Genomic DNA, 25756 nt, shown 5'->3' on the forward strand with positions numbered 1-25756 from the left:
GAAGTACAAAGTCTCCATTAACTGATATGGGGAAGTCTGAGGAAGGAGATGCTGTGTGTGCCAGGACTGGGGTGTGTGTGTGTGTGTAATTCTTCTTTTGACATGTTGAATTGGAGATGCTAATCCACTCCAACTGAAAAATAAGGAGGGAAGTGGACATTCAACACATGATGTTGCAACCTCCACCTCCTGTATTCAAGCAATTCTCATACCTCAGACTTCTGAGCAGCTGGGATTACAGATGCCTGCCACCATGCCGAGCTAAGTTTTGTTTTTCTAGTAGAGATGGGGTTTCACCATGTTGGCCAGGCTGGGGTCGAACTCCTGACCTCAGGTGCTCTGCCTACCTCAGCCTCCCAAAGTACTGGGATTACAGAGGTAAGCTACCGCGCCTGGCCTGAGAAATATAATTAAAGTACAGGGAAAATTAAAAGGGAGAAGAAAGTTCACAGATATCACGGCAAACGATAAATACAAAAGCCTGCCTTGTTTCCTAGAGCCCCTGTGTCTTAGGTGCCCTGAATTTTACCTCCCAGCGGACCACTCTTGTCCCTTCATAATGGCGCTCCAAGCAGCACCGCTGCACACCAATTCCGAAGCTTCCCTGCTTCTTGAGTTTAGGAAAAGTTATGCTTCTACTTCCTCTTTATTTGCTTATCACTGGAGTAGCAACTGAACCACGCAATTGGGATAAGTAACCTGATGCCATTTTGGGGAGCAATCTTTCATTTCTTCCTTACGTATACAACTGACCCTCACAGAGAAACTGTCTAGAGCAACAGGTCCAGAGTAGAGCTTTAGCTTTGCTTTTCACTTTGCAGCTGTGCTCTGTTGGGCCACTAAGGAAAACTCACTTTCAGCTAATGCTTATATGGGGCTATGGAAGTTGTCTAACATCCCTGGGGACAGAGTGTTTGCCCTGAAAAGGAACATTCCCTTGGCACAGAGCATCGTGTTGGCTGGATTTTAATATAATTATGACAAGAATACTTTTTGCCAAGTAACTGGTGGTTGGGTCATTTTGTGGTTTGCAAACCCATAAAGAGGAAAAGGCCTCTCACGTGTTTGGGAGAGGTGGGAATGGATCAAGCACTAAGGTTAGGTCTGGTGAAGTTAGGGAATAAGGCCAGTGTTTATGAAGAGTGATTCCTTCATGAGCCCCTGAAAGATGCTATTGAACCCTAACAACATTCTGGGAATACAGAGGAAGGCCCCACTGCCTCTACCTTGAGAGCATATCACAGAGAAAGATTTATATTTGGACTAGATTGATGAGAGCTGAGTAGGAGTTTGATAGAAGAGAACAGGGAACTGTCTGAATGTACAATGGCAGAAGTGGCAGGAAAGGCTGAGGAGAACTGTCTTCTGGGAGTGGGTTAGAGATATGGGCCTGGGCACCACATTCTGGAGCTTGCAATGGGGTATGTAAAAGCTTAGACTGGATGGTCTTTTCCTGTCCTGTGACTTCGTAGTGGGCTCACCTCACTCACTGTTGCAAACAAGCTGCCCCCATTTGAGAGAGAGCTGGAGTGGGGTCTCTAAGCCTCCAGCAACCACTTAGGAGCCAGCCTTGAAGCCCTGGCAGCTAACTCTTCGCATGGAGACCCCATAGTCCATTCTGTCTTGGGAAGACAACACAAGCTTGCGGAAGTTAACATTCCCCCTCCAGACTCCAGAGGCTCCAAGGAGACTCGCTATCTTCAAGAAAAGAAATATTCACTGAGCCGCGGATGGAGGTGAACATGGTTTGGGACTAACATGCGGCTGGATGGTTTCACCTCCATGGTCATACAGTGGTACTGGGAGATGAATGGGGTAGGGCGATCAAGATTTAGTTCAACATCAACTTCCGGTGGGGCGGTGATTGGTAGTTGACTCATTTTGGCCCCATTTGATATTCGCAGTCACCAGTTGGGGTAGGTGTGACTGTTGCTCCCATTTCACAGATGAGGACAGGATAGTTTGCTAGAGGTCACAGGACTAGTTTGGGGAAGGGAAAAGGTGGATTTTAACCTTAGAAGGTAGGATTTTAACCTTAGAACCTCACGTTTTCTTAGGATCTTTCAGGGAGACCTTGGGGAAATTCCTTTCTGTCTTGGTGGGGGGGGGGTCTCCATTCCTTATTTGTAAATTAAGGAGTTCTTCCAGTTTGTGATTGTCTGTACTTTAACGTTTAAACGTATCACTTGGATAGGTTTTTAAAAATAAGGATGCTGGGAACCCCAATATGTTTAAGTAGAGTAGGTCTGGGGTGAGGCCCAGGAATCTGCAGCTTTTAACTAACCCGGGCATCAACAAAACTGGCTGAGAAGCTCAGGTAAAGTTTATGATGCGTGAAAATCTTATTGTGAGCTATCCAAAACACATAACGCTGAGCTCCATCTGCAGAGATCCTGTTTTGATATGCTTGGTTGGACTGTGGCTTGGTAATTTGCATTTCTCAGAAGTGAGGCCAGTCAGCTGGTCAACCACCCCGCCTGTCGCTCCGTGAGCGTCCCCGGTCGTCCGCGGTGCTTCTTTACTTGCAGCTTGTGGGAATGACATCTGCGCAGGCAGCCCCTTTTTAGCACCGCCACGGGCACGCGAGCCTAGCCCTTAAAATCCCAGCCCAGCCCTGGATTTGCAGATACTCAGGGCAGGGGAAGGCCCCTTTCCGCGTTTGGTGTAGTCCCGCATGCTGCCATAAGATGGCACCAGAGAACGCGCCTACCGGGATAAGGCAGGGCAAGGAGGCGGGGAAGAAAAAAAAGCGACGAGTGAAGATTGACATCCATTAAGTTCAATCTTTGGTTCTCTGACTTCCAAGATTCCCATTCTCTTAGGAGGCTGCATTTGTGGCGCTAAAAGCAGGGATGGGCGTGGGAGATGCCGGGACATGTGCTCGCTGAAGATACACCTGTTAGTCCAAGGTAACTCCCGCTCGTAGTGGCTCAACCCTCTTTGTTAATTCCCCTTCCTCTCAGTTAACTAGGGCTGCTTCACCTGTCTCTAGGCAAACCTACTCCCCATCGCGCTGGGTGTTTTGGAGTTTTTAAAAGCGTCACAGGGTAAAGTCAGCTTTGTGCTTTTCCTTTTCTCAGCAGGTAAGAATTTCTGGCGCTGACAGCGGGGAGCTGCAGGGCGGGAGCGGGGTGAAGAGAGAATAGGGTGAGAGATAACAGGTGTGAAGCGTCCGTCAGTGCCAGGCATCGTGCTTTGGCACCTTCCATAAGTTTGTCCCAATCATCTTTCTATTTAATTCATTTTCTGTTCACAGATTAGGAAACCTCAACTAAGTGGCCCAAGGACAGTTCTTGGATAATTTTAGCTTCTGTCTGACGACAAAGCCTAAGGTCTTTTATTTTGCAGAGGCTGCTTTGGCAGGATTTCAATGCGCGCAGGTCCTGCCAATCACTGCTCCTCACTCACTGGTCCATCCCGCTGTCCATGCATTCATTCAACCATTCATTTCTTAGGGGCTCATCTGCAAGGCGTGGGGCTAGTTGCTACTAAAAATACAAAAGAAAAGGGACGCTGATGTCAAGTAGAAGAGATTTTTTGAAAAGGTTTACACAGAATTGAGGTGCTCAGCATGGTTTCAACCTTTCCCCCCAACATGCTACTGATTCCTATTATGTTCCACATAATATGATGGATTCTGAAGATACAGAGATGGGTGAGATCTATCCTTGCCTTTCAGGAGCTCGTTGTCATAGGCAAGAGTAATCTCTGAGGTTTAATTTTACATACCTACTTTTTAACAAATTGAGCATCAACTATGTATATTCTACTGTAATTAATATATTAAGTAATTAAATATTACACACAATTTCTTATTTTTTAGTTGAAGATTAATCTAAATGGTGGTTCAAGGATGTCCTTTGTTCACCCTAGTGGACCATCGTAGGAGCTTCATGGAGTGCTTCCTCAGACTGCAACCTTACCCCCCGGTATGTGCTTGGCTCTATTCCTTCTTTCTGTAGCTTTCTGTCAAATGCCAGGCTTTTAGGGAGACTGGTCCTGACCCCTTCCTGTTTTCTCTCCTTTTTACTTGCTCCTATCTGAGGCCTCCTTTCTTGTTTCTTTGTTGTTCTTTCTCCTTCCATCATCCTCTGTGGTCATATTATGTGTTGTTTTTCATATACCACATCTGAGTTTATAGGAAATATGTTTACTGCTTTTTTAAAATTTTTGGTTTAGTTTCCGCCTCCCTGCTCCAGAATGTAAGCTTCAAGAGGGGCAGTGAGGAGTTAGTTCTTAACACCCATCCCTGACCGAGAAACGGTCGGGGATGGAGCGAGACAGCTTTGCCTGGTACATCCTGAAATCCCCTGAGGTGGGGGTGGGAGTGGAGGGAAGATCAGGGAATGTCCATTCATTTTATGAAGCTGAAGTTGGGTTAAGTCCTATTATATCCTGTGATGTTGGTTGTTAATCTCAACCTGAAACCCTCATCACTAGTCATTCACTTTTTACTAGCTTTGTGACCTTGAGTGAAGGTTCAAGTTTACCTTGTTTCTTTGCACCTCAGTTTCCTTATGTATAAAGCAGAAAAAAATGAAATTTGGTCATCCTAAAATGTGAGGTCATAGGGAATCAGTCCCTTGAGGGTAAAAGACAAACATTTGTGGATTTATAAGGCGGCAGAAATGATATTCTTCTGAGGGTCAAAGAAAGGTATTTGTGGATTTGAGAGTCTTCAGATATTATATCAGTAGCATATTTACATGCAGAAAATACTGGATAAACAATTTTAACTAATCAAATAGGCACAGAGATCTCAGATAGGAGCAGATAATAAGGTGAGGAAACAGTGGTGAGCAAAAACATTCTGATTAATTTTATGTAGAGGGTTAACTCTAAATGGACAATGATAGGCTCTCTGGGAATGTGTAATAAAAGTTTTAAAGAAGGATTCTTTAAATAGTTGTGACACACTGCAAGGGAAATTCTATGACACCTGGAACTAAAACACCCAGGGACTGGGTTCAGGGGGATGAGGGGTAGAGGAATAAAAGCATTTTGTATCACTTAACACACTCATCTTAATGGGAGGAGGGAGCAAAACAGGGAAATGATTCTATTGGAAGATGTCAACTTATTGAGGTGAAGGAGGAAACGGCTAATAGCTGTTACTTTATTTTATATAATAGTAAAGAAATTTGTGTTCAGTTATGAGCACTAGAAACAAACACTAGTGAGTGAATAAAAAGATAGTAAGGGATTATGATGGATAAGTCAGTTAATAAGAGAACTTGATGGATAAGCAAAGTAATAAGGGTCCACAGTGGAGGCAATTTCCCTTTTTGAAAAACATTATCTTTGGAATACACACAGGATATAATTTTCAAAAGAAACAAAGTATATATAGGGGAAACAATTTTCACTCATTCTCGAGACACTCAGTCCTTTTCCATAGATAATCTATGGCTATACAAGCATAATAATTCTTTTTCAATATATTTTCTCAGCAACTAAGAAGTTCAGTGTTTGTAATAATAAGAAGAAGAGTGCTGATCTGGCCTGAAATATAAAGTTTTACCTTAGATATTTGTCTCATAAATAGTTTTTAAGAAGTCAGGTAATATGCTCACAAGGGGATTACCAAGGCCCTATACCACATGAGTTTGGGGGCACAGGGAGATCAAGATTTAGAACAAAGTTAGGTGAAATCTAGGGCCAAAGGATAGCAGAAGGGTGTGTGTGTGTGTGTGTGTGTGTGTGTGTGTGTGTGTGTGTGTGTGTGTGTTGGGTGGGGCAGATGGGAACCTTTGGAGAATGGCTGTAGGCTGCTAGTGAGGTGCTATGATCTCTAGGCCTTGGTAGGTCCTTGTGAAGAGACACGGTTCTGAAAGTTTGGCACCCTTATAGGTTTTTTAATGTTTTTTTTATCCACAGGGGTGACCCTGGACATTATTACTAAAACTTAAAAATTTCACCCCTGGGCACACAGGTTACCCTTCTTGTGGTGGCATGGCAAAGCTCGATTTGCAAGAGTTTCTTTTGGACTGTCCCCAGTGTATCCCTTTAAAAATAGGAGCTCCTTCAGGGTGAGGAATGAAGAACAAAATATCCCTTGTAACCTGTTTTCTCGTCTTCATTCCAAGGATTCTAGAAAGGCACAGCAGGTTGGTTTTGAAGTCTGGGTAATTTTTGTGCTGTCCATTCTCCCAAGTGGATGCCTCTAGTAAAGGTAAAAGGAAAGACTGTTTTCTGTGTCAAGGGAAGATTTATATGCAAATTCCAAGACTCAGATGCTATTTCAGAGGAGTTGGTGTCCCTAGTAAAGTAGAACTGGCCAGGTTCATCTGCCAACAAGGTCAATGGTATGAGGCAACTATGAGGAAACTGGCAGATCAGGAGGGGTGGAATCTTGAATTCTAGGTGAAGAGAGGATCAATGTGTTGAGCAAACACATGGCTGTCTTCTTATTTCCTATATGAAATCGTGGAAAAGACTTTAGAACAAACAATAACTAAGTTATAGCAGGAAAACAAAGAACAGTCTTTTGGCCGGAAATAGAAACTGTTAAAAAGAAAAACAAAACAACAGAAATAAAAAACATCTTTAAGTTTGAAAGCGACAGAAGTTAAAAAGTGGAAAGTTGCCTGGAATGTGCTTTTATTGCAGCCTCTCTAATAAACCCGTCCCCACTCTATCTTCGTGTCTTTGCTTATCCTAAGCAGCATGGTGGCAGCCGTGGCATTTTTTGGCGCGGCTAAAGTGCCAAAGTGGTCGTTTTTGGCACTTGGGCTTGAGATGGCAGTGAAGTGGCATCGTTTGTCTGGGGAAATGCCAGAGGTTTGTTATCTCACACTATGGAAATTGAAGATGTGGACACAAAAGGAGTGGGTTTAAGAGCGAAAGTTTAATAGGCAAAAGAAAGAAGAGAGAGTTTCCTTGTGCATTGGAAGGGTGTCTGAGCAGGGTTCCGGGTATGGGGCGAGTTGTGGTTGGTTTTATAGATCAGCTTGAGGAGGCAGTGTCTGATTTACATAGGGCTGAGAGGATTGGTTGGAGCAGGTGTGCCATTGATGCGATACATGAAGAGGCTGGCCATCCCACACTAATCTTTAGTATGCAGATGGGGCCTCTACCTGGCCTGTGCCATGTCGCCTGCACACGTGAAGACAAAGAAAAGGGACTAGGAGGCCAGGTGCCATAGCTCATGCCTGTAATCCTAGCACTTTCAGAGGTCAAGGACGGTGAATCATGAGAGGTCAGGAGTTCAAGACCAGCCTGACCAACATGGTGAAACTCTGCCTCTACTAAAAAAACAAAACAAACAAACAAACAACAAAATTAGCCGTGCATGGTGGTGGGCACCTGTAATCTCAGCTACTCAAGAGGCTGAGGCAGAGAATTGCTTGAACCCGGGAGGCGGAGCTGGCAGTGAGCTGAGAACGTGCCATGGCACTCCAGCCTGGGCGACAGAGCGAGATTCCGTCTGAAAAAAAAAACCCAAAAAAATAAAACCAAAACAAAACAAACAAAACAACAACAACAAAAATGGAAGAGGAAGCCTCCATGTTGAGTATGCCTGGCTTCCAGGTACCCCTTTTCTATTTATAGGTGCCGGCATTTAACTATGCAAGCTTTTAGCTTGCTTATCTGTGCTTGTGGCTTGATTTTTCAGGCTGATTTTTGTTAGAAAAGAAAGTATATGGGGGCTGCTTTTTCATTAAAAGAAAACCCTTACCGAGGGCTCCCTTACCTACACTAACTGCTTAATAATTTCTTTTAACTCCTGTATCAGCAGTGCTTGCCCCTGATAGGTGATGATCATGAGGGGGAACAGGAGCCTCTAGGCTTAGAGACAAGTGGCCAGCGCTCTCCTGATGGAGTGGTTCCCTCCCCAGCACCCCCTGCTGGTCAATTTGACAAACAGATGAACAGAAGTTCTCAAATACACAATAAACAGCCCCAATATCACCAGAAATATCAAGTTGGGATGGCATTTTTTCAAATTGTCGTTATATTTAGTCTGCATCATTTGTTGCTTTCTGAGGGAAGTTTTTTGAGTTCTCCCACTAAGACTGTGGATTTGCATTTTTCTTTTTGTATGTCTGTCAGTTTTTGCCATATATATTTTGTAGTTGCGTTGTGTTGTGAGGCAGATTCATGATCTATGTTGTGGGAGAATTCTGTATTTATCAGATGTTCATCTTACGTTCTATTTTGCCTACTATTGATGGTATTACTTTTCTTTTCAATTTCACATTTATTTAGTGTATCTTTTTCCTTTGCATGAACCCTAGTGTGTTATTTCAGATATGCTTACTTATGTACTGACAGTGACCCCCAAATTCATATGTTGAAGACCCAACTCCCAATGCACTTGGAGGTGGGCCTTTGAGAAGTAATTGGGTTTAGATTAAGTCATGAGGGTGGAGCCCCCATGATGGAATTAAGTCCTTCTAAGAAAAGGAAGAGAGTCTGAGTTCTCCTCTGTCTCCACTATGGGAGGGCACAGAGAGATAACAGCCATCAACAACCTGAGAGAAGTGGACTGAGAAGAAAACCTCACTAGAGCCTTGTCATATAGCTTCCCAGTTTCCAGAAGAGTGAGAAATCAATTTCTGTTATATAAGCCACTCAGTCTATGAAATTTTGTTATGACAGCCAGAGCTGATTAATGCATGTTCTTGGACGTTGTTTTTAACTCAGTATGAAAAACATATATTTTAATAAGAAAATTACCCCATTCATTTTTAGTGTGTTTATTAATACTTTTGAACTTATTTGTGCCATATTTAAGAACTCCTCTTTCCTCTTTCCCACACTTTGTTTTTTTAATCCAAGTGCATGATAAGGTTTAGGAATCACTATCTTAACAGGACCATGAAGGGCTAGGTAAGGGAAGCTGGCTTGCATTCAGGGAAGAGGCAGAGGAGGGAAGTTGCCAGCTGGGCTGTGCTAAGATGACCTGAGCCCCAGACCCCGGATGTACAACCTCTTCTGGACACAGGACATGCTGGAGGCAACATTTTGAAATAGGCAAATTTTATTTCCTTTGTGTTCTTTCGTCATCTGTATTAGCTTTTGCCTCTTAAGTGCCAAAATATAGCTGTTTATATATTTCCCCAAGTTCTTGAGTTTATTTTTTGTGTGAGAATTTTCCACCCTTTGAAATCCCAAATGACATGTTTCCTCTCTTTCTCAGACCATGCTTTCATTTCAGTCAATGTAACATTTCAGCTAGGTCTTAGGAGTTTAGAAATCTGATTGGATTGATTCATACTAAGCTGTAACAGATCTACCACAGCCTTCCAAGATGAATTGGAGTTTTTTAAAAACTCCATGACCTACACAATTCTTTAGGTGCTGGAATTGCACACTTTCAAATCGCATCAAGTGTAAACATTCAATTGTGTAGAGGTTAATTTTTTAAGGAGAGATGAGGATAGGTGTTGGTTAATACTGCTAGACTTTATTACAAAAGACAATTCTATCAAGATTTCTTTTGTTTTTTAAATCTAGACAATCAGAAAGAGTGAAAATGCCAATTTTTTTTTTCTTTTTCCTATAGCTGCAATGTTCATAGCAATCCAAGTTCCCATAACAGGGTGAGAGAGCAAAGCCGAATGAGGCCATGGCATTTTTGTGAAGTGTATTTCTTTTTTTTTTTTTAGATCAGGGATTCAAAAATTTTAATATAAGTGTTCAGTTAGAAAGTTATTATGCTAGTGCATGGCACGTGTCCTTTCCATCATCTGGATTTTTCTGATTTTTTTATCTGGCTCACTCTTACTCACTCTCCAGTCTTCATCTTAGTGGTCACTTCTCCCCGGAATGCCCGTGACCCCTTAAGATAGCAGTGCTGCAAATACCAAAAGCTGAACTTATAACCAGACTCACAGGCAACACCTTGTCCTGTGCCATGCTTCACTAATGATGAGGAAATGAGAAAGAGTAGGAGAAAGGAGGAAAAACAAATGTCATTTCCATCGCAGAGGCCTCAAGACCAGCCCACTTGATTCTCTGGAGATCCTATTCTGCATAACAATGATGAAAGGTAGCCTGGGAAAGCCATTTGTCTGAGGCTTCACCTTTGATACTTTACTAGTTACTAAACTAAGAGACAGATTCCATTCTTTAGTGTACCATTGCCTCATAAATCCATACATAGCAGGGCTATTTATTTCCAATAAAGTATCCATATAGATTAGGTATATTCTATTGACAATTTTATTAAAGTTCTTCATTTATCTTCCAGATAGTAGATTCTATCAACCAAGTTACATAAAGAGTTCTGATTCCCAGAGGTAAGAACTGAGCCTGGCTTTCTGGTGACATGTTTACTGGTAACCCCGTCCTTCCCTACAACGCTTAAGCATATTTAAAGACTATACCCTCCCCTGCCTCCAGCCTGGATTGTGAGCTCCTCAAGAGCACGGCTGTGTCTTTTAATATCAAGTCTCCATGTGAGAGAGTTCCTGCCGTATCATAAATGCCCAATCAACATTTGTAAGTGAAGAAAGCTATTCTGTGGTATCTGCTTTAATATTAAGAGATGGCTTGCCCAAGATTGCTAAGCAGCTTCATTGTCTAAAATGGAACTAGATTCTGTGGGTAGCAGGTCCATTGGTGCCACTCACAGGGGGCCTCAAAGTAACCCACCAACCCCACTGATCTGCGGGAGTCTTTATTGTCTTCCAGTACAGAGACGTAAAATGGTATATTCTTCTGACACAGATACTTCTGGTGTCGCACCAGCAGCTGTGCCATGTTGCCTTTCTTTCGGTATTTTTCCATGCAGTAGCCCATTCCTACTTCACAAGAAGGGTCCATGGTTATCCATGAGATTGGGGTCCCCTCTGGGCCGAGCACACAGGCTGCTGGCAGGACTTCTATGCAGCGCTTGATGTAACGCAGGCTCCTCTCATTCTTCCCTCGCTTCCAATTGTCATTTACCAGCCCGGAATAAGAAATATCCAGCTGGGCATAATTAAAGTTGGGAGTTTTCCTGTAGAAAACATAAAGAAAGACAATAACTTTCATCCCCACTCTTGTAATTTCTGGGTGCCATTCTATTCTAGAGATCCCAGGCCCTCTTCTTGTTTAAAGACCCACCAGTGCAAAGTTGCGTATTTTGACCATTGATAACCTTTATTCATCCCAAGCAATGGATTCATACTCTCTTCACTCCAAAACTGATTTATGTGAGTTACAAAAATGTACAAGGAATGGCAATTATAAATGATCAGCACATGATTTTTGTACCTCTCAAATTCATCATCTGGTTGGCCTGTCTCTGCCCAGCTTCCAAGCTTGCTTTTATTGGAGGCATGGAGTTTCAGGAAATCTTCTGTAATAAAGAGGCCTGCTCTTGAATGCTCTACCTTCACTGAATTTGAAAATGCAGCCGCTCTTATCTCCTCACCCAAACTTTCTTGAAGACCTGGGAAGAAAGGCAAGAAAGCAATATTGTCTGACATGGAGTTCTCTACTTATACTGCTCCCACCTGATTAAACCTCAGTGCTTAGTAGTTCTCAGACTTGAGTTTACACCACAATCAGGAGTCCTTGTCACACCACAGATTACTCTACCTCTCCCATCCCACAGAGTTTCTGTGAGTTTATACTTCTAATGAGCTCTCAGGTGATGCTAATGCTATTCGTTGAAGACACAATTTGAGAAGCACTGCTGGTTGCCCATTTCTTCAGACCCATTACCTTGGATTCGGAGTCTCTGTTTCCAGTTTATGATCTCACAATTTTTCAAAACGTCTTGTGATTTTTGAGGCTCTTTGGAGAATATACGATATATGTTTGTGTATGAATCCATGTCGTCTGTCATCTCCTGTATAGGATGGTGAGAGGTCAGATCATTCCCTTGAACTTTTTCTTCACCTCTCGCTGATTGTAATTCTCAGAAAAATGAAAATTGAAAGGAAATTTTTAACACTGGCCCATGATGGCTGCAGTTGGGCACACGGATAATAAAACCCAGGCCTATAAGCTACTGCTGACCTCTTAACTGTGTAACTGGAGTTTGTTAAATATTTAACACTGACAGGTACTGGTTATAAACCTGCTTATCAGATGCATAACAAAAACAGGATGAAAGCAGTCACCCTCCACCAGGCCTTATATACCTCACCTTTCTTCCTACCCACTCAACTGCACACTTACCTTATTTTATATATAGCATCACCGAGAACCCAGCAGAATCAAAGGAATGCAACAATTCCTTCTCTCCCTGCTTCACTTACCCCGTTTGCCATGCGTACCCCCCTGCTATATATACTGTGCCCCATGTAACCTCCTGTGGGACATATTCTGGGTTGTACTGAGTCTGTGTTGCTAGGATTAAGTCCTTAAACTTGGATCAGAATAAATTTAACTGTGAATTCTCTAAGTTTTAGTGCCTACTGTATCACCAGACACCTAGAATCTATAGTGTCCTAGAATCTACAGTGTCCAGGGCTTGAGCAAGATACTTTAGTGAATATAGACATTAAGGAGACATTGCCTTTTCCTAAGGCTACAAGATATCAACCTATTCGAAGAGTGACATTGCCTTTACAGCCAGAAGCCCACAAAATAGAATGAAGTAACTGAATTTTTGGTAGCACTCTGCATAATTTAGGTGGTGTTAGACTCATGGGTTTGAAAGAAAGAGACTCGTGATCCCATTCTGGCAAGCCACAAACTTCATGGGACGATGAGTATCTGTTTCTCCGGGGAAATATAAATAATAAGTGTGAGAGTTTTAGCAGTGAATGTATTAATATAATGTTGAAAATTATATTTTTAAGAGTAAAATGGAAGATAGTGTATGTAATTTTAAAGAAACCTTCAAGAATTTGAGGGTGCTTTTATAAATACAAGTTCCTGAATATGGCCAAGACCAACACCTCAGTGAATTTACAAGAGTAGATGTTTTAAAAGACCCAATTTTAAAAGAATGACTGAAAATAGCCAAGTAGATAGTCAAGAAATTATAAAAAGAATATCAAACTAGAAAATAGCAAATGGAACAATTTGTAAAAATGAAAGCCATAATTAATGAATTGTAGAACAAGACAGAGTGCAAAGGATATATAAAGCCAAAACTTCTGGTAAGGGTTTCGAAGGAAATACATGAGAAAGAGAAAAAAGAAAAAAAAAAGGCATAGCGTATGAGCTCTGAGAACGGAAATAGAAAAGAAAAGAAGACTTATAATAGCAGATTATATACTACTCCAAGGCAACATATTTACTGATAAAGAAATGGATGTTATCCCTCAAGAATAAACTATCAAAACTGACTTTCACAAAATAGAAAACTTCAACAAACTAATAGAAAATATCAGAAATTGAATTAAACAACTACCATTTGAAAAGTGAACAATAATGATGGCCTCCATCTCCCTCCATGTTGCTACAAAGGACAATATTTTATCTTTTCTATTGCTGTGTAATATTCCATAGGAATATACATACCAAGTTTTTTTTTTTTTTTTTTTTATCCAGTCTACCTTTGATGGGCACCTGGGTTGATTCCACGTCTTTGCTATTGTGAACAGTGCAGCATGAACATACTAGTGCGTGTGTCATTTTGGTAGAATGATTCATTTTCTTTTGGGTATTTATCTAGTAATGGCATTGCTGGGTTGAATGTCAACTCTGTTTTAAGTTCTCTAAGACATTTCCAGACTACTTTCCACAGTGCGATAATCCTAAGCAAATTAATGCTGTAACGGAAAATCAAATGTCACATGTTCTCACTCATAACTGGGAGCTAAGCATTGACCATACATGGACACAAATGTTGGAACAATAGACATTGTGGACTCTACAGGGTGGAGGGAAAGGGGCTGGCTTAGAAAACTACCTATTGGGTACTATGCTCACTACCAGGGTGATGGGATTTGTCTGTACTCCAAGACTCAGCATCATGCAATATTCACATGTAACAAATCTGCATATGTACCCACTTTATCTAAAAGGAAAGTTGAAATTAAAAAATAAAAAGTAGCCAAAATCAGATTATTTTACATTTAAATTCTACATAAGCCAAAACCAAACACATAATTTTAATAGTAGACGTTGGTAACAGATGAAAAGATCCTAATTCCAAATCTGGTAAAGAAACAACAAAAAGAGAGTTACTGACCATATTGGCTTTTGAATACAGATGCAAAAATTCTGAATAAAATATTCAGTAGCATATGAAAGAATGTGAACATGAACAGTTTGTTTTAGAAAGGCCAGAATGACTCTGATCAGAAAAGATCTCTTAGTGTAATAAATTAAAGGAGAAAAAAATTGCATGAGTATACAAATTGCCACAAAAAGACAAAAATGAAATAACATAAAATTTGCCCTTCATTCTAAATATAATTTCTATGAAAGTAGGAACAACAGTAAAGTGCTCTAGTAAAGACAGAATTAAATGCAATTCCAAATGTAAGTGGTTATAGCTATTTCATTAAAATCAGGAATGAGACAAGGATAGAACTATTATTATGGTTAGTTGGTATTGTTTCTTAGGTTGTGCATTATGCAATAAGGCAAGAAACTAAAAACCCATACAAATATTGACAAAGAAGCAGCAAATTACTTCGTTTGTAGATTACAAATTACACATTTAGAAAATCCAAGAAACTTCAACAAAAACAAAAACAAATAACACCCCACACAAACAAACAGGATTTTAAAGAATAGCGTGACATATTTGGAAATCAAGAGTATAAATAGAAAGAAATCACAAAATAATAATCCTCAGAAATAGAAAAGGAAAAATAATTTAAGAATCTTAAAAAAATTTATAAAATATCTGAGGGTAAACTTAATGGGAAATCACGTAGTTTACCACAGGAAAACATTAACATTTTACCAGATGGCATAGAACACAAAGTGAAAAACATGAGAGAAAGACCATATTTCTTGATAAAAATATTTAGTATCACAAAAATATTAATCCTTCCACAATTGTCTAAAAAAGCTCCTCCAATACAAGTCACAATTGCAATAGTTAGTTGGGGTAGTTGGGGAACTGAGAATTTAGTTTTTGTTCATATAGCTCTTAAGTTTATAAGAAATAGGAAAGTAAGAAAATGATTAGTGAAGTGTGATTTGCTTTATTAGATATTAAAACTTGCCACAAAACAGAGAAATAGCATGAGAAAAGACTAGAAACAAATACAAAAATAGCTACAAAATATATAAAAGTGTTATATGACAAAATAGACATTTATGTTTCAGTAGTGGAATGATTTATTTACTAAGTAGTACTGACATAATTAGCCAGCCATAAGGGAGATAAATATAAAAGAATGTTAATTCATGCTATTCAAAAATATATTCCAAATAGAATGAAGTTTGAAACGTCAAAAGTAAAAATTAATTCACTGTAAGACAAAATACAAAAAACTTGTATGATCTTAGATTAGGAAAAATCTTCCTAATTATTAACGAAAAAAAAAAAGAAAAAAACAAAGCCTCAGAAATCATAGTGAAAAAGATAATATATTTGATTACATGAAATTAAAAATTTCTTCATGTGAAAATCTCTATCAATAAAATAGAAACTAATTCTAAATTGGGCAACAAATTTGTAGCATACACCTTGTGTTAGTATCCCCAGTATCCAAAACACATAGAGAATTTTAAGAATGACACATAAACTCCTGTGTAAAAATGGTCAAACAATATAAACAGTTTAGAAGTAAACCCCAAATGACTGACAAACATATGAAAATATATGTTGAATATCACTAGTCAGGGAAATGCAAATTAAATCTACAATAAGATGCCACTTTTCACCCACCAGTTTGGCATAAACTAAAAGATGGATAACATTCAGTGCTGGTGAGAATGTGGGAAACAATTCTTCCACAAATTGCTGATGGAAATAAAGCTGTGGAATCCTTTGGGAAGGTAATCTGGCAGTGCCTACTTAGGATAAGATAAACTCTGACTTGAAGGTTTCCCTTTTGGAAATCAATTGTATGGAGAAAAGTTTCCAGGATGTCAAGACATGTATACCAGGATGTTTATTGAAGCATTGTTTGTAGTGGCAAAGAAGTATGAACAATTTGAACCCAACAGGAGGAGAATGACTGACTGAATAGCATTGCATAGACTCTATGGAATGCCACAGTTATTAAAACGAATACGTTAGTGCTGTATTGATTCACTCAAAGCAATGTCCATATGTCAAGGGCAAATTAAAAAGTATGACAGAAGAGATCATAAGTGAATATCCGTTTGTGTGTTAATATGGGCAAGGACACTGATTACCCCAAGGGTTAGAAATGGAGGAGAGGAGGGGAAAGGAGGTGAGGTGTTATTAAATTCTTAAAATCATGCTGGATTTTTCCACTTGTATAATCAGCATATATTATCTTTGTGATTAAAAACCAACAAAGAAAAAGTTAATTTTTTTCTACAAAAATTCTCCTGCATCTCACCCTAAAAAGTTCTTATTCAAAATCGCATTGACTTTCCATACGTTTTTCAATACTTTTCAAAAAGAAACGTGTTATAATATGGAATCAGACTAGATGAATGTATTTCCAAGTAAATTGCAGCATACTTCATTCTTTCCATTTTTTTGGTCACATATGTGTGGCATGGAACTTTTATATTTTAATATTTTTGTTTATTGACTCACTTTTTTTTTTTTTTTTTTGAGACGGAGTCTTGATCTGTCACCCAGGCTGGAGTTCAGTGGCACAATCTCGGCTCACTGCAACCTCTGCCTCCTGTGTTCACGCCATTCTCCTGCCTCAGCCTCCCGAGTAGCTGGGACTATAGGTGCTCGCCACTACGCCCGGCTAATTTTTTGTATTCTTTAGTAGAGACGGGGTTTCACTGTGTTAGCCAGGATGGTCTCGATCTCCTGACCTCGTGATCCACCCTCTTCGGCCTCCCAAAGTGCTGGGATTACAGGCATGAGCCACCACGCCCGGCCTATTGAATCACTTTATAAAAACTAGCCTTGTTCAAAGCAATGCATATATAAAGTTACAGTTTAATGGTACAGTTACGTTGCTACAATACACATAGCAACTACCAAGTTACTGAAGTAAAAATATTTGACTTCGTACAGTTATTTAGCATATCACGCTTTGAAGAAATTGGACCATGGATTAAATAAACTAAGCATTAATCGTCGATCCCACATTGTCAGGAAGCCAGGAGATCAAAAGAAGTCCCTGGGGAAAGTGTTAGGCTCAGCTTATTATTATTTGGGGGCTCAGCGTCTATAACCACATGAAGCTGGGCTGGCCATGAGGCTTCAGTTCACTAACCAGATGTGCATGAAACAGACACAAAAAGGGAAAGTCTTTAGGGCAAAAAAATAGACCTAGGTTTGTATTACTATTTCAGCTTAATCGTGTATTCCTTGTGTGTCCTCAGCCAATAATGGCTAATTATGGCAAATACTATTTAGAATTATGTGCTATGTACCAAGGGTTTGACATATGGTTTCTCATTTATCTTGAGACTACCTTGAGTAATCCTCTGAAGAAGGTCCTCTTATTTTTCCCATTTTAACAGATGATAAAACTCAGAGAAGGGCCTATGGTTATATAGCTAGTAAAAGTGGCAGAGTCCACTGAACTTGAATTCAGATTGGGCAATGCTTTAACATCTGGTATCCAGCAGCTACATGACTTAATATTTCTCAGTGTGGTTTCCTTATCTCTAAATTGAAGATATTAATGCTCACTTCATAAAATTGTTCTGAGGATGACAGTCACTAATGAGTGAAGTGCTTCCACATAGTTGACACACAGTAATTTTGTGACCCTTCCCTGGTTCCTGAGAAGTAACTTTTTTTTAAGACAGGGTCTCACTCTGTTGCCCAGGCTGGAGTACAGTGGTGTGATCTTGGCTCACTGCAGCCTCGACCTTCTGGGGCTCAAGCCATCCTCCCACCACAGTCTCCTGAGTGTCTGAGTATAGGCAGGTGCCACCACACCCTGCTAATTTTGTTTATTTTTTGTAGAGATGAGGTCTCACTATGTTGCACAGGCTGGCCTCAAACTCCTGGCCTCAAGCAATCCTTCTGCCTTGACCTCCCAAAGTGCTGGGATCACAGGTATAAGACACCATGCCTGGCCCTGAGAGGTAATTTTACCGGTTGACTTCTGGTTTGGATTTTGTTTTTAAGTCACTGTTCTGATATCTCAGACACCCAACTTTCCCTGTAAAGTGGCCTCCATTCAGCCCCTGCAGGTAACCCCTGCCACCTCAAAGGGCCCTTAATCTGTGAGTGTCAGCCTTGTCCTTTTGTTCCCCTTCCCCCTCGAACCCTTTCTCAAATGTTTTATGCTTTAGAGGAAGAATAGGAATATGTGGCACTCATGTAAGGTGCCAAGTACTGAAGAAGTGTTTTAAAATACTCACTTTTCCTTTCACCCTATAAAAGCAGCCCTGGTATCTGAACTGGTCAGTTCCTCAGGCCCTTTGGACCTGCCTGGATCCACCAGTCCCTGTCTGTGTGCCTACCTGTTTTTGAGGCCGGATAATAACCATCTGATAGTCGGGCCAGGAGTCCACCAACACCTCCATGTTGAAGGGGTTCCCGTGATTGATGTGATACACAGAGCCGTACACCTGACAGAGGGATGAAAGGGAATAGGAGAGGTTGAGATCCCCAGAGATGGGGATCTGGATGTGAAGAGGAAGAGAAAAATGGAGGTCAAGAGACAGTACTGGGACCAAGACAGTGAAGGTGAGATGAGCAGCGTCTCCAGGACCATATTGATGGATGTGAAGTCACAAGCAGGCAGGCAGAACTCACAGGCAGGTGTCCTTGTGATACCAAAGAGCTACTGTGCACTAGCTGGGCACTTGGCAATGCTCTTAGCACTTATAATGTATGAATTTATTTAGTGTCCACAACAACTTTAAGAGGTAGGTGCTAATGTTTTTCCCATTTTATTGATGAAAAGACCAAAGGTAAAGGCACAGAAAGGTAAAGAAACATGCACAAAGCAATCCGACACTCCCATTGTTCCCTCACCTTCAGGGACACAGGGATGCTCCTGGCCAGGGATTTGTATAGGGCCAGCAGCTTCTGGGAATTATTCAGTAGGATCATATTGTGGGATGCTTCAGTCCTTGAGCCCTTCAAGAAGAAACTCTGAAAAGAAGTGAAGGGAAAATGGTAAGAGAACAAATGTGTAAAATGCACTTTATACATTTCCATTGAAGTAGCACTCATGATGCAGATACTGTTAGTGTCGTCTTCATTTGGAATACACCAAAGCTCAGAGAGACTAAGTAAATTTCTCAAATTCTTACAGAGATAAATGCCAGAGTCAGATTTTGAAACCATATATGAATGACTCCAAAACCCATGCCCTTCCTCCCTGCTGGAATGAAGAATCCCATATTTATCTAAAATATTGGGTTTACTCTCAGCTTCTCTTGATTAACTTAGCCAATGATTTTTTCCCACCTAGGTGCACAAGAAAAATGAAACAAAGGGGGTAGAACACAAACATCCCTGTGAATTTTCAAACGCCAAATTTTATAACTCCTACAACGTTACTGCTTACTACCAGTTCTTTCTGACCCAGTGAGATGTAAGAGGCCTTTAACTGGATCCAAGCCGGTTAATTCCAAGACCACATCCGTTCCTAGACCCAGTCCATTTTACGTTGTGACTCCAAACCCAGTTTGGATCAGAAATTTGCTCAAAGCAACTCAGAGAGCTCAAAACACAAATGTGTGAAGCTCCAAAATGCGAGAGGGAGCTTACTTATGATCCTCAGCCACTCTGAGAGATCAATGGACACAGTGGATCATGCCGGTACCTTTCGTGTTTACTCAGTGCTCCTGGAGATACTGGAAGCTCCACTTCAGATCCTGCTTCTGACACCATCTGATAAGAGAAAAACTTCAGCTGAATTAAATTTAAAGGCGTTTAATTGAGCAATGAACAATTTGTGAATCAGGCGGCTTTCAGAATCACAGCAGATTCACAGAGGCTCTGGGGGTTGCCTCGAAGTAAAAACCAATTTATAGACCAAAAAAAAAGGTATAGTGACATACAGGAACCGGAAGTGGGGTACAGAAACAGTGAGATTGGTTACAACTGGTCGTTTGCCTTATTTGAACAGTTTGAACAGTCAGCAGTCTGTGAGTGGTTGAAGTATGGCTGCTGGGATTGGCTAACACTCAAGTATTGTTAGAGGTGCACACTACTAGATTAGGTTTTCAATCTTGTCTGATTATTAAGGTAGGTTACAGTTCACCCACAAGGACTCAAATGAAGAAGTACAGAGTCCTTCTCAGGCCATATTTAGTTTGCTTTAACACTTTGTAGCAAAATTCACTGGAAGGATTGTCCAGACATGCTATCTCCAAACCCCCTCCCAATCTTATCTAATTGAGATTTTGCTGGTACCATTCTACTGAAACACTTTTGAAAGCCATCAGTGATCTCTATGTTATTAAATCCAATGGTCAATTATTGCTTCTCATCTTAAAAGATCATCCTTTAATGGACTTTCTTCAGTTGGTTTCCAAGACAATACCGTCTTGGTTTCCTTTATCTTCACTGGTTACTTCTTCTCAGTCTCCTCAGTGGACCCTTCTTTTCTACCCAGTTTCTTAATTTTGGATCACTTCATGGAGTCCAATCATTGGTCCTCATTTGTATCCACACATACTCCCTTGTTATCCCATCTGGTCCCATGGCTTTAAAATCAATCTACCTGCCAATGACTAACACATTTATATTATTACTCAAACTCCTTTACGAACTCAAAACATATATATCTATTGGCCTCTTCAACGTCTCTTGAATTACATCCAATAGCCATCTCAAACTCATTTTGTCTCTGATCAAACTCCTTATCCACCCTCTCCACCCAGCCACTTCACTGGTAGTCTTTCTCAACTTAGTGGATGGCAACTCCATCTTTTCACATGTTCAAATAAAAACGCTTGGAGTTATTCTTAAGTATATTTTCCCCTTTCACTTTACATCCAATACATTATGACATCCTCCTAATTCTGGTTGGGAGAAAATTCTTCATGACCTCTCCCATTTCTGCATGTTTTAGGAGCAGAGACAATGACAGCCTTTGCTGCTAACTTTTCAAGGATGTTTGTAAAGAGGACAGCTTGGAAGCTAGAGATATTGCTTTCTTCTGAAGTGGAGGGCAGGTTTGCTTACTGTTCAGTATGAGAAAGATAATGTCTGTGTCTGGAGCAAACTTCAGACAGCTTTGCTTGCAGTACATTATAAAACATCTAGGCTCCCTAAATTCAGGGTTCCTTGGCTGCCACACACATCTGTTGCATTTGCAACATTAATCTGCTTTTCTGTATTTCCTCTGTAGGACTTGTGGAGCCAGGAGGACGGACACAAACACAAAAATCTTTCTCCCTGTTTAGTGAGTAATAAATTAGTGTCTTTGACCCAGGAAGTTTGTGTCACCTGCCAGCATTTACAAAACAGTGCCCCAAGTAGGGCAAACTTTTAGATGCTTCACAGTTCTTGGCAGTGTATTCTGGATGGAGAATGTCTTTAGTCTTTTATCAATGGAGAACCAGAATGCTCCTTTTAAAACAAAAGCCAGATTTCATCATTCCTTTGTGCAACTCCTGCAGTAACTCCCAATCACATTCAGAGGAAGAGATATAAATCCCTATAACAGCCCTCTAAGTTCTCCATGACTTAGACTCCAGTCACCTCCCTGACATCCCCCCAGTCACATCCGTGACCTTACTCTCTTTGGCCACTCTGTTTCAGGCACTTGGCTGTCATTTTTCTTTTGCCTGCATTCTGTTTTCTCAAAAGACCTGGAGAAACCTCTATTACCTTCTTTAAGTCTTCACTTAAAGCCACCTGCTCAATGAGGCCTCCTTTGACCATCCTATTAAAAATTACAACTGCTCCCCTAGTCTCTCTGCAATGCTCCTGTGCCCCATTGTCATTCTCTGCCTGTTTTCATTTTTTGTTGACAGGGTCTCACTCTGTCACCCAGGCTAGAGTGCAGTGGCTGAATCACGACTCACTGCAGCCTTGACCTTTCAGGCTCAAACAATCCTCCCACCTCAGTCTCCTGAGTATCTGGGACTACAGGCATGAATCACTGTGCCCAGCTAATTGTTTTATTTTTATTTTATTGGGATGGGGGGATCTTTGCCTCCCATACTGGTCTCATAATCCTGTTTATAGTTTTATAACCTTCTGTGCCAAACTCTGATGCCTTAAAATATCTAGCAGTGAGAAATATAAAACCTAGAAAAAATGTATGTTGACAATTCTGAAGACATTTCTATTTTTATTTTACAATAATTTTAATGATAGCTTGCTAAAGATGTCCTTAAGTAACATGAACATGAAAAAGACTTTGGACTTATTAACTTAATCTATGAGCACTCTTTTATTTATAAGCCAATTTTGTAGTGACAACATATAACGTAATACATGTGCCTACACATAAACACATCTAGATGCATATACACACAAAGACCCAATAGCGTTTACCTGGGAACTAAAGCTATAGCAATACAAACTTACCAGTCTGCAAACATGTCCACATGGCTGAACTTGGTTAACCTTGATAGGTAATCCACTGAAGGCTGTGAATCAAAATTTTGGGTAAAGCTGATTCTGTGGCAGTTTAATCTTTAAAGGCCAAACTTCTCCAGACTCCAAAGAACACGGGTCAAACAGCACCACAGGAGAACACCACATACTAGCCTGGTCCAACAGCAGCACAGAAGCCTGGATACATGGAATTTCAATCCGCTTTCTCATTCAATAGCAACTCCAAATTCAAACTATACTGGTGCCAAACAGTCTTACAAAAGAATATCAGTTTATCAAATTCTAATTTCCCATGACTATGCAAACAGACACATGCAAACAGTCACTAAAACACTATGCAACTGCTTCAGGATCAAACAGCCCCAAAAGTGTGCAAACTGAAAGAGTTGGGGTGCTTCATCTCTCCATTGGTTAAACTCAATAAACCTGTAAGTGAAAATTCCTTCAGAATTTCTCAAATGGAGAGGAGCTGATCCCATTGTCTGGTACCCACAAAAGACACTCACTTGCCTGGATACACATACCATGAAAAGCCCCCAAGAGTGTCCATACTGGAACAATCAGGGTACTTCCCTCTCTTCATCAGTTGGGCTTGTTCAACCTGCAAGTGGAAATTCCTTTAAAAATTTCTCAAATTGAGAGGAGCACATCCTTCTGTCTGAGCCCACAAAAGACAGTCACCTCTCTGGATGTCAAATTTCAAAGGCAGTTTTTCCAAGGCAATCAGGAACATGGAGAGAGAGGGAACTCATCTCCAGCCAACATTGGGTAAGTAGCTGCTTAGGAGAGCTTTGAGACTCCTGGTCCATGGCAGGTGAGCCAAAGTGTTCCTGACTGGAGAACCAAAATCTTACTGAAACACCAGGGGTGTGGTCTAGGTCCTGCAGCTCACCGCACAGAAAACCAATCAATATCACCGCCAAGGAAGAAGACTGAATTGGATGCTGTAGCAGAGGCGATGGGAGCTCAGTCTCAAATCAATCTCCCTGAGCAACTAAAATTACGAGTTTACATAGCAGGGAAGAAATGTAACAATGTGTAGCAAAACAGGAACTCAGGAGACCTAAGGAAGCAATCATAATTTATGAGAAGCCTGGTGTCCCATTGTCTGAATGGGCTCATCTAATGAGTTTCAATTCTTTGATGCTTTTTGAGGGAGGTAGGTGTCCTTTACTAAGGAAGAAATTCATATAAATCAAATGAAAGTTTCAAGCTTTAAGACCAGAGAGGTGAATTTCTATGTTTATACAAAAAACTATCTACGGGACTACAAGGGAGGTTTCAATCCAGTGCCAGTGCTAGCTCCAGTCTGCCTCAAATCTGCCTATTCTTCTGGCAAACTCTGTGTCAGGACCTTGGCCAGGAGAATAGCTTCCTCTCCCATCTGTGGGCTCCTCTCCCATCTGTAGGGCTGCTGAGCTTGGCAGTTTCTTAGACCACTTCAGTTCTGAGCAAACTTTCAGACCAGCTCTGGAGTCTCTCTAGAACTCAGCCCGTGCTTATAAGGTGCAGTGGGATAAGGCTGGAACTAGACGCCTTCCTCTCAGAAACACAAGCTATCTGACAGAGTGGTTACTCTCTAGGACTCCAGCAGGGGATTCTCCAAGTCCACTTCTCTGATGTATCTAGTCTGTGGATCAAAACGGAAAGGTTTAGCCTTATGTGTCATGGCCTCAGACTCTCTGGGCCTAGCTCAGTTCTGATATCAGTCCCACCATACTCAGTATTAGTCATAAGTGACTTCCCAAAACACTCATGGCAGCTTGGATTCTGGCACAGACATGGGCTCTCTGAATGGAAGCAATGAATTCTGGTTTCACAGGTGCTGAGGTTATGCTACTCCGCTTTGGGCTTTTCAGGCTGTGTGAGAGACCTGTGATTCTAGGCATCTCCAGCTGGCTACCCCTGAATGTTCTTCCGTCGTTTGGGAGTCTGCAGGTACATCATGAGGTCATGGGGAGTAGACACCTAGGAGAGCCATTTGCGCATGGCCCCACTTTCAGAGAGGGTCCCAAATTTGAGATTTCAGCGTTATCACCCAATGGTACAGAAACTCAAGACAGAATGGAGGAAACACTTTCACCATAAATTACACACTGCCAAGAGTCCACTCTGAATTAATTAATGTTTTTTAATTCTTGTTATGTTCTTGTGAGTAGAACAATAGTATTGCATGGCATTTTTGTCATCATAAGCATTCATTTATAAAATATACACATTTTAAAACTATTATCAATGTTTTGGTCTATCTTTATTTGTTGGTATACTTTGTACTACAAAATGGCAATGAGCTGGCCATCTTTGAACCCCTGTAACGCCCTGAAACTCTTGTTCATGGCAGAGAATGGGGACTGCACGGCTGTGGGTCTATGGGAGGCTGGTGGAGCCTCACCTTCTGAGTACTCTAACAATGGGTCAAGGGTCACTGGGATGCTTCATTCATATCCATGTTCTTCATTAACCTTTAGCAATGTGCAACTAGGATGCAGCAGCCATCTTAGGAAGACATCTGATAGCTGTTGGCACCTATCCATAAAATCTTAAAACTTTCTAGGGTTTTTGTGGAGACTTGCCTTTATGGTCAAAAATACTGACAGCACCAATTTAAATGGATCCCAGAAAAGGATGAGGGTCTCTGGAGTTTGAGATAAACAACATTCTGCCTCTGTAGAGAAAACCTTGACACCAAGGTGGAATCTTGAAGCTTTTACAGAGGAAGAAAGGGGATGTTTAGGTACTTCCTGGAGAGAGCAAGTCACGCCAAACTGTTCTGGGTTGGTGATGAGGTTTCAATGCCTCCAGAGAAATCAGAAAGTGGTATATGGTTTTAGTTAGATCAGGGAATTGGGAAGGTGTAGGATCCACAGGACATACTTTCTTGGTTTGGGCATCCTAGAACATTTTAAAGCTCTCTGATATGTTCTAGTTCTCTTAGAGTCTGAAGAAGAGAAAAACAGAAACTTTGGCTATACTATGAATCAATAGGGGACTCTCATTATTGCTCCTAAATATTTTCCTTCTGATTTTTTAATCTCCTGTTCCCGATTTTTTCTACCCCAAATTCAGCTTTCATTATTTGCTTAGTCCCTGCTAATGCATTCTCTAAATCCGTGTCCTAAAACTGTGGTTAAGAAAGACACCCTATGCCTTCTTTCTTTATCCTTTGTGACCAAAAAGCTGATCTGGGCACCTGCCTAACTTCCTGAAAGAGAGGAAAATCAGATGGGAGGTATATTAGAGATTGTCTAGTCTCAAGAAACTAAGTCC

The 25756-nt window shown here is 40.8% G+C and overlaps 1 protein-coding gene and 1 long non-coding RNA gene across 7 annotated transcripts in view; one reads left to right on the top strand and one right to left on the bottom strand.

The window, feature by feature from the left end:
* Positions 1 to 2754: 2754 nt before the first annotated feature.
* The window catches only part of LOC107127264 (uncharacterized), a 31325-nt gene continuing 8323 nt past the window's right edge, over positions 2755 to 25756 (top strand). The window contains exons 1-2 of the long non-coding RNA XR_001484884.4: positions 2755 to 2909; positions 3824 to 3929. This is a non-coding gene — a long non-coding RNA (uncharacterized lncRNA). The remainder of the gene's footprint in view (positions 2910 to 3823; positions 3930 to 25756) is intronic.
* LOC102143945 (glycine N-acyltransferase-like protein 1) overlaps positions 10145 to 25756 on the bottom strand; it is a 28661-nt gene continuing 13049 nt past the window's right edge. For 5 of the 6 annotated variants that reach the window (XM_065528164.2, XM_074013552.1, XM_065528161.2 and 2 more), the window contains 7 exons: positions 23014 to 23090; positions 19740 to 19807; positions 18944 to 19063; positions 18427 to 18534; positions 11656 to 11782; positions 11203 to 11380; positions 10145 to 10945 (listed from right to left, as the gene is read on the bottom strand). In XM_065528164.2, coding sequence (XP_065384236.1) covers positions 10528 to 10945; positions 11203 to 11380; positions 11656 to 11782; positions 18427 to 18534; positions 18944 to 19021 — 909 coding nt within the window. In that variant the 5' untranslated portion in view covers positions 19022 to 19063; positions 19740 to 19807; positions 23014 to 23090 and the 3' untranslated portion in view covers positions 10145 to 10527. The remainder of the gene's footprint in view (positions 10946 to 11202; positions 11381 to 11655; positions 11783 to 18426; positions 18535 to 18943; positions 19064 to 19739; positions 19808 to 23013; positions 23091 to 25756) is intronic. The other variant, XM_074013553.1, reaches the window with a different exon arrangement.

The sequence above is a fragment of the Macaca fascicularis genome, chromosome 14 (assembly GCF_037993035.2).
Source record: "Macaca fascicularis isolate 582-1 chromosome 14, T2T-MFA8v1.1".
Lineage (NCBI taxonomy): Eukaryota > Metazoa > Chordata > Mammalia > Primates > Cercopithecidae > Macaca > Macaca fascicularis.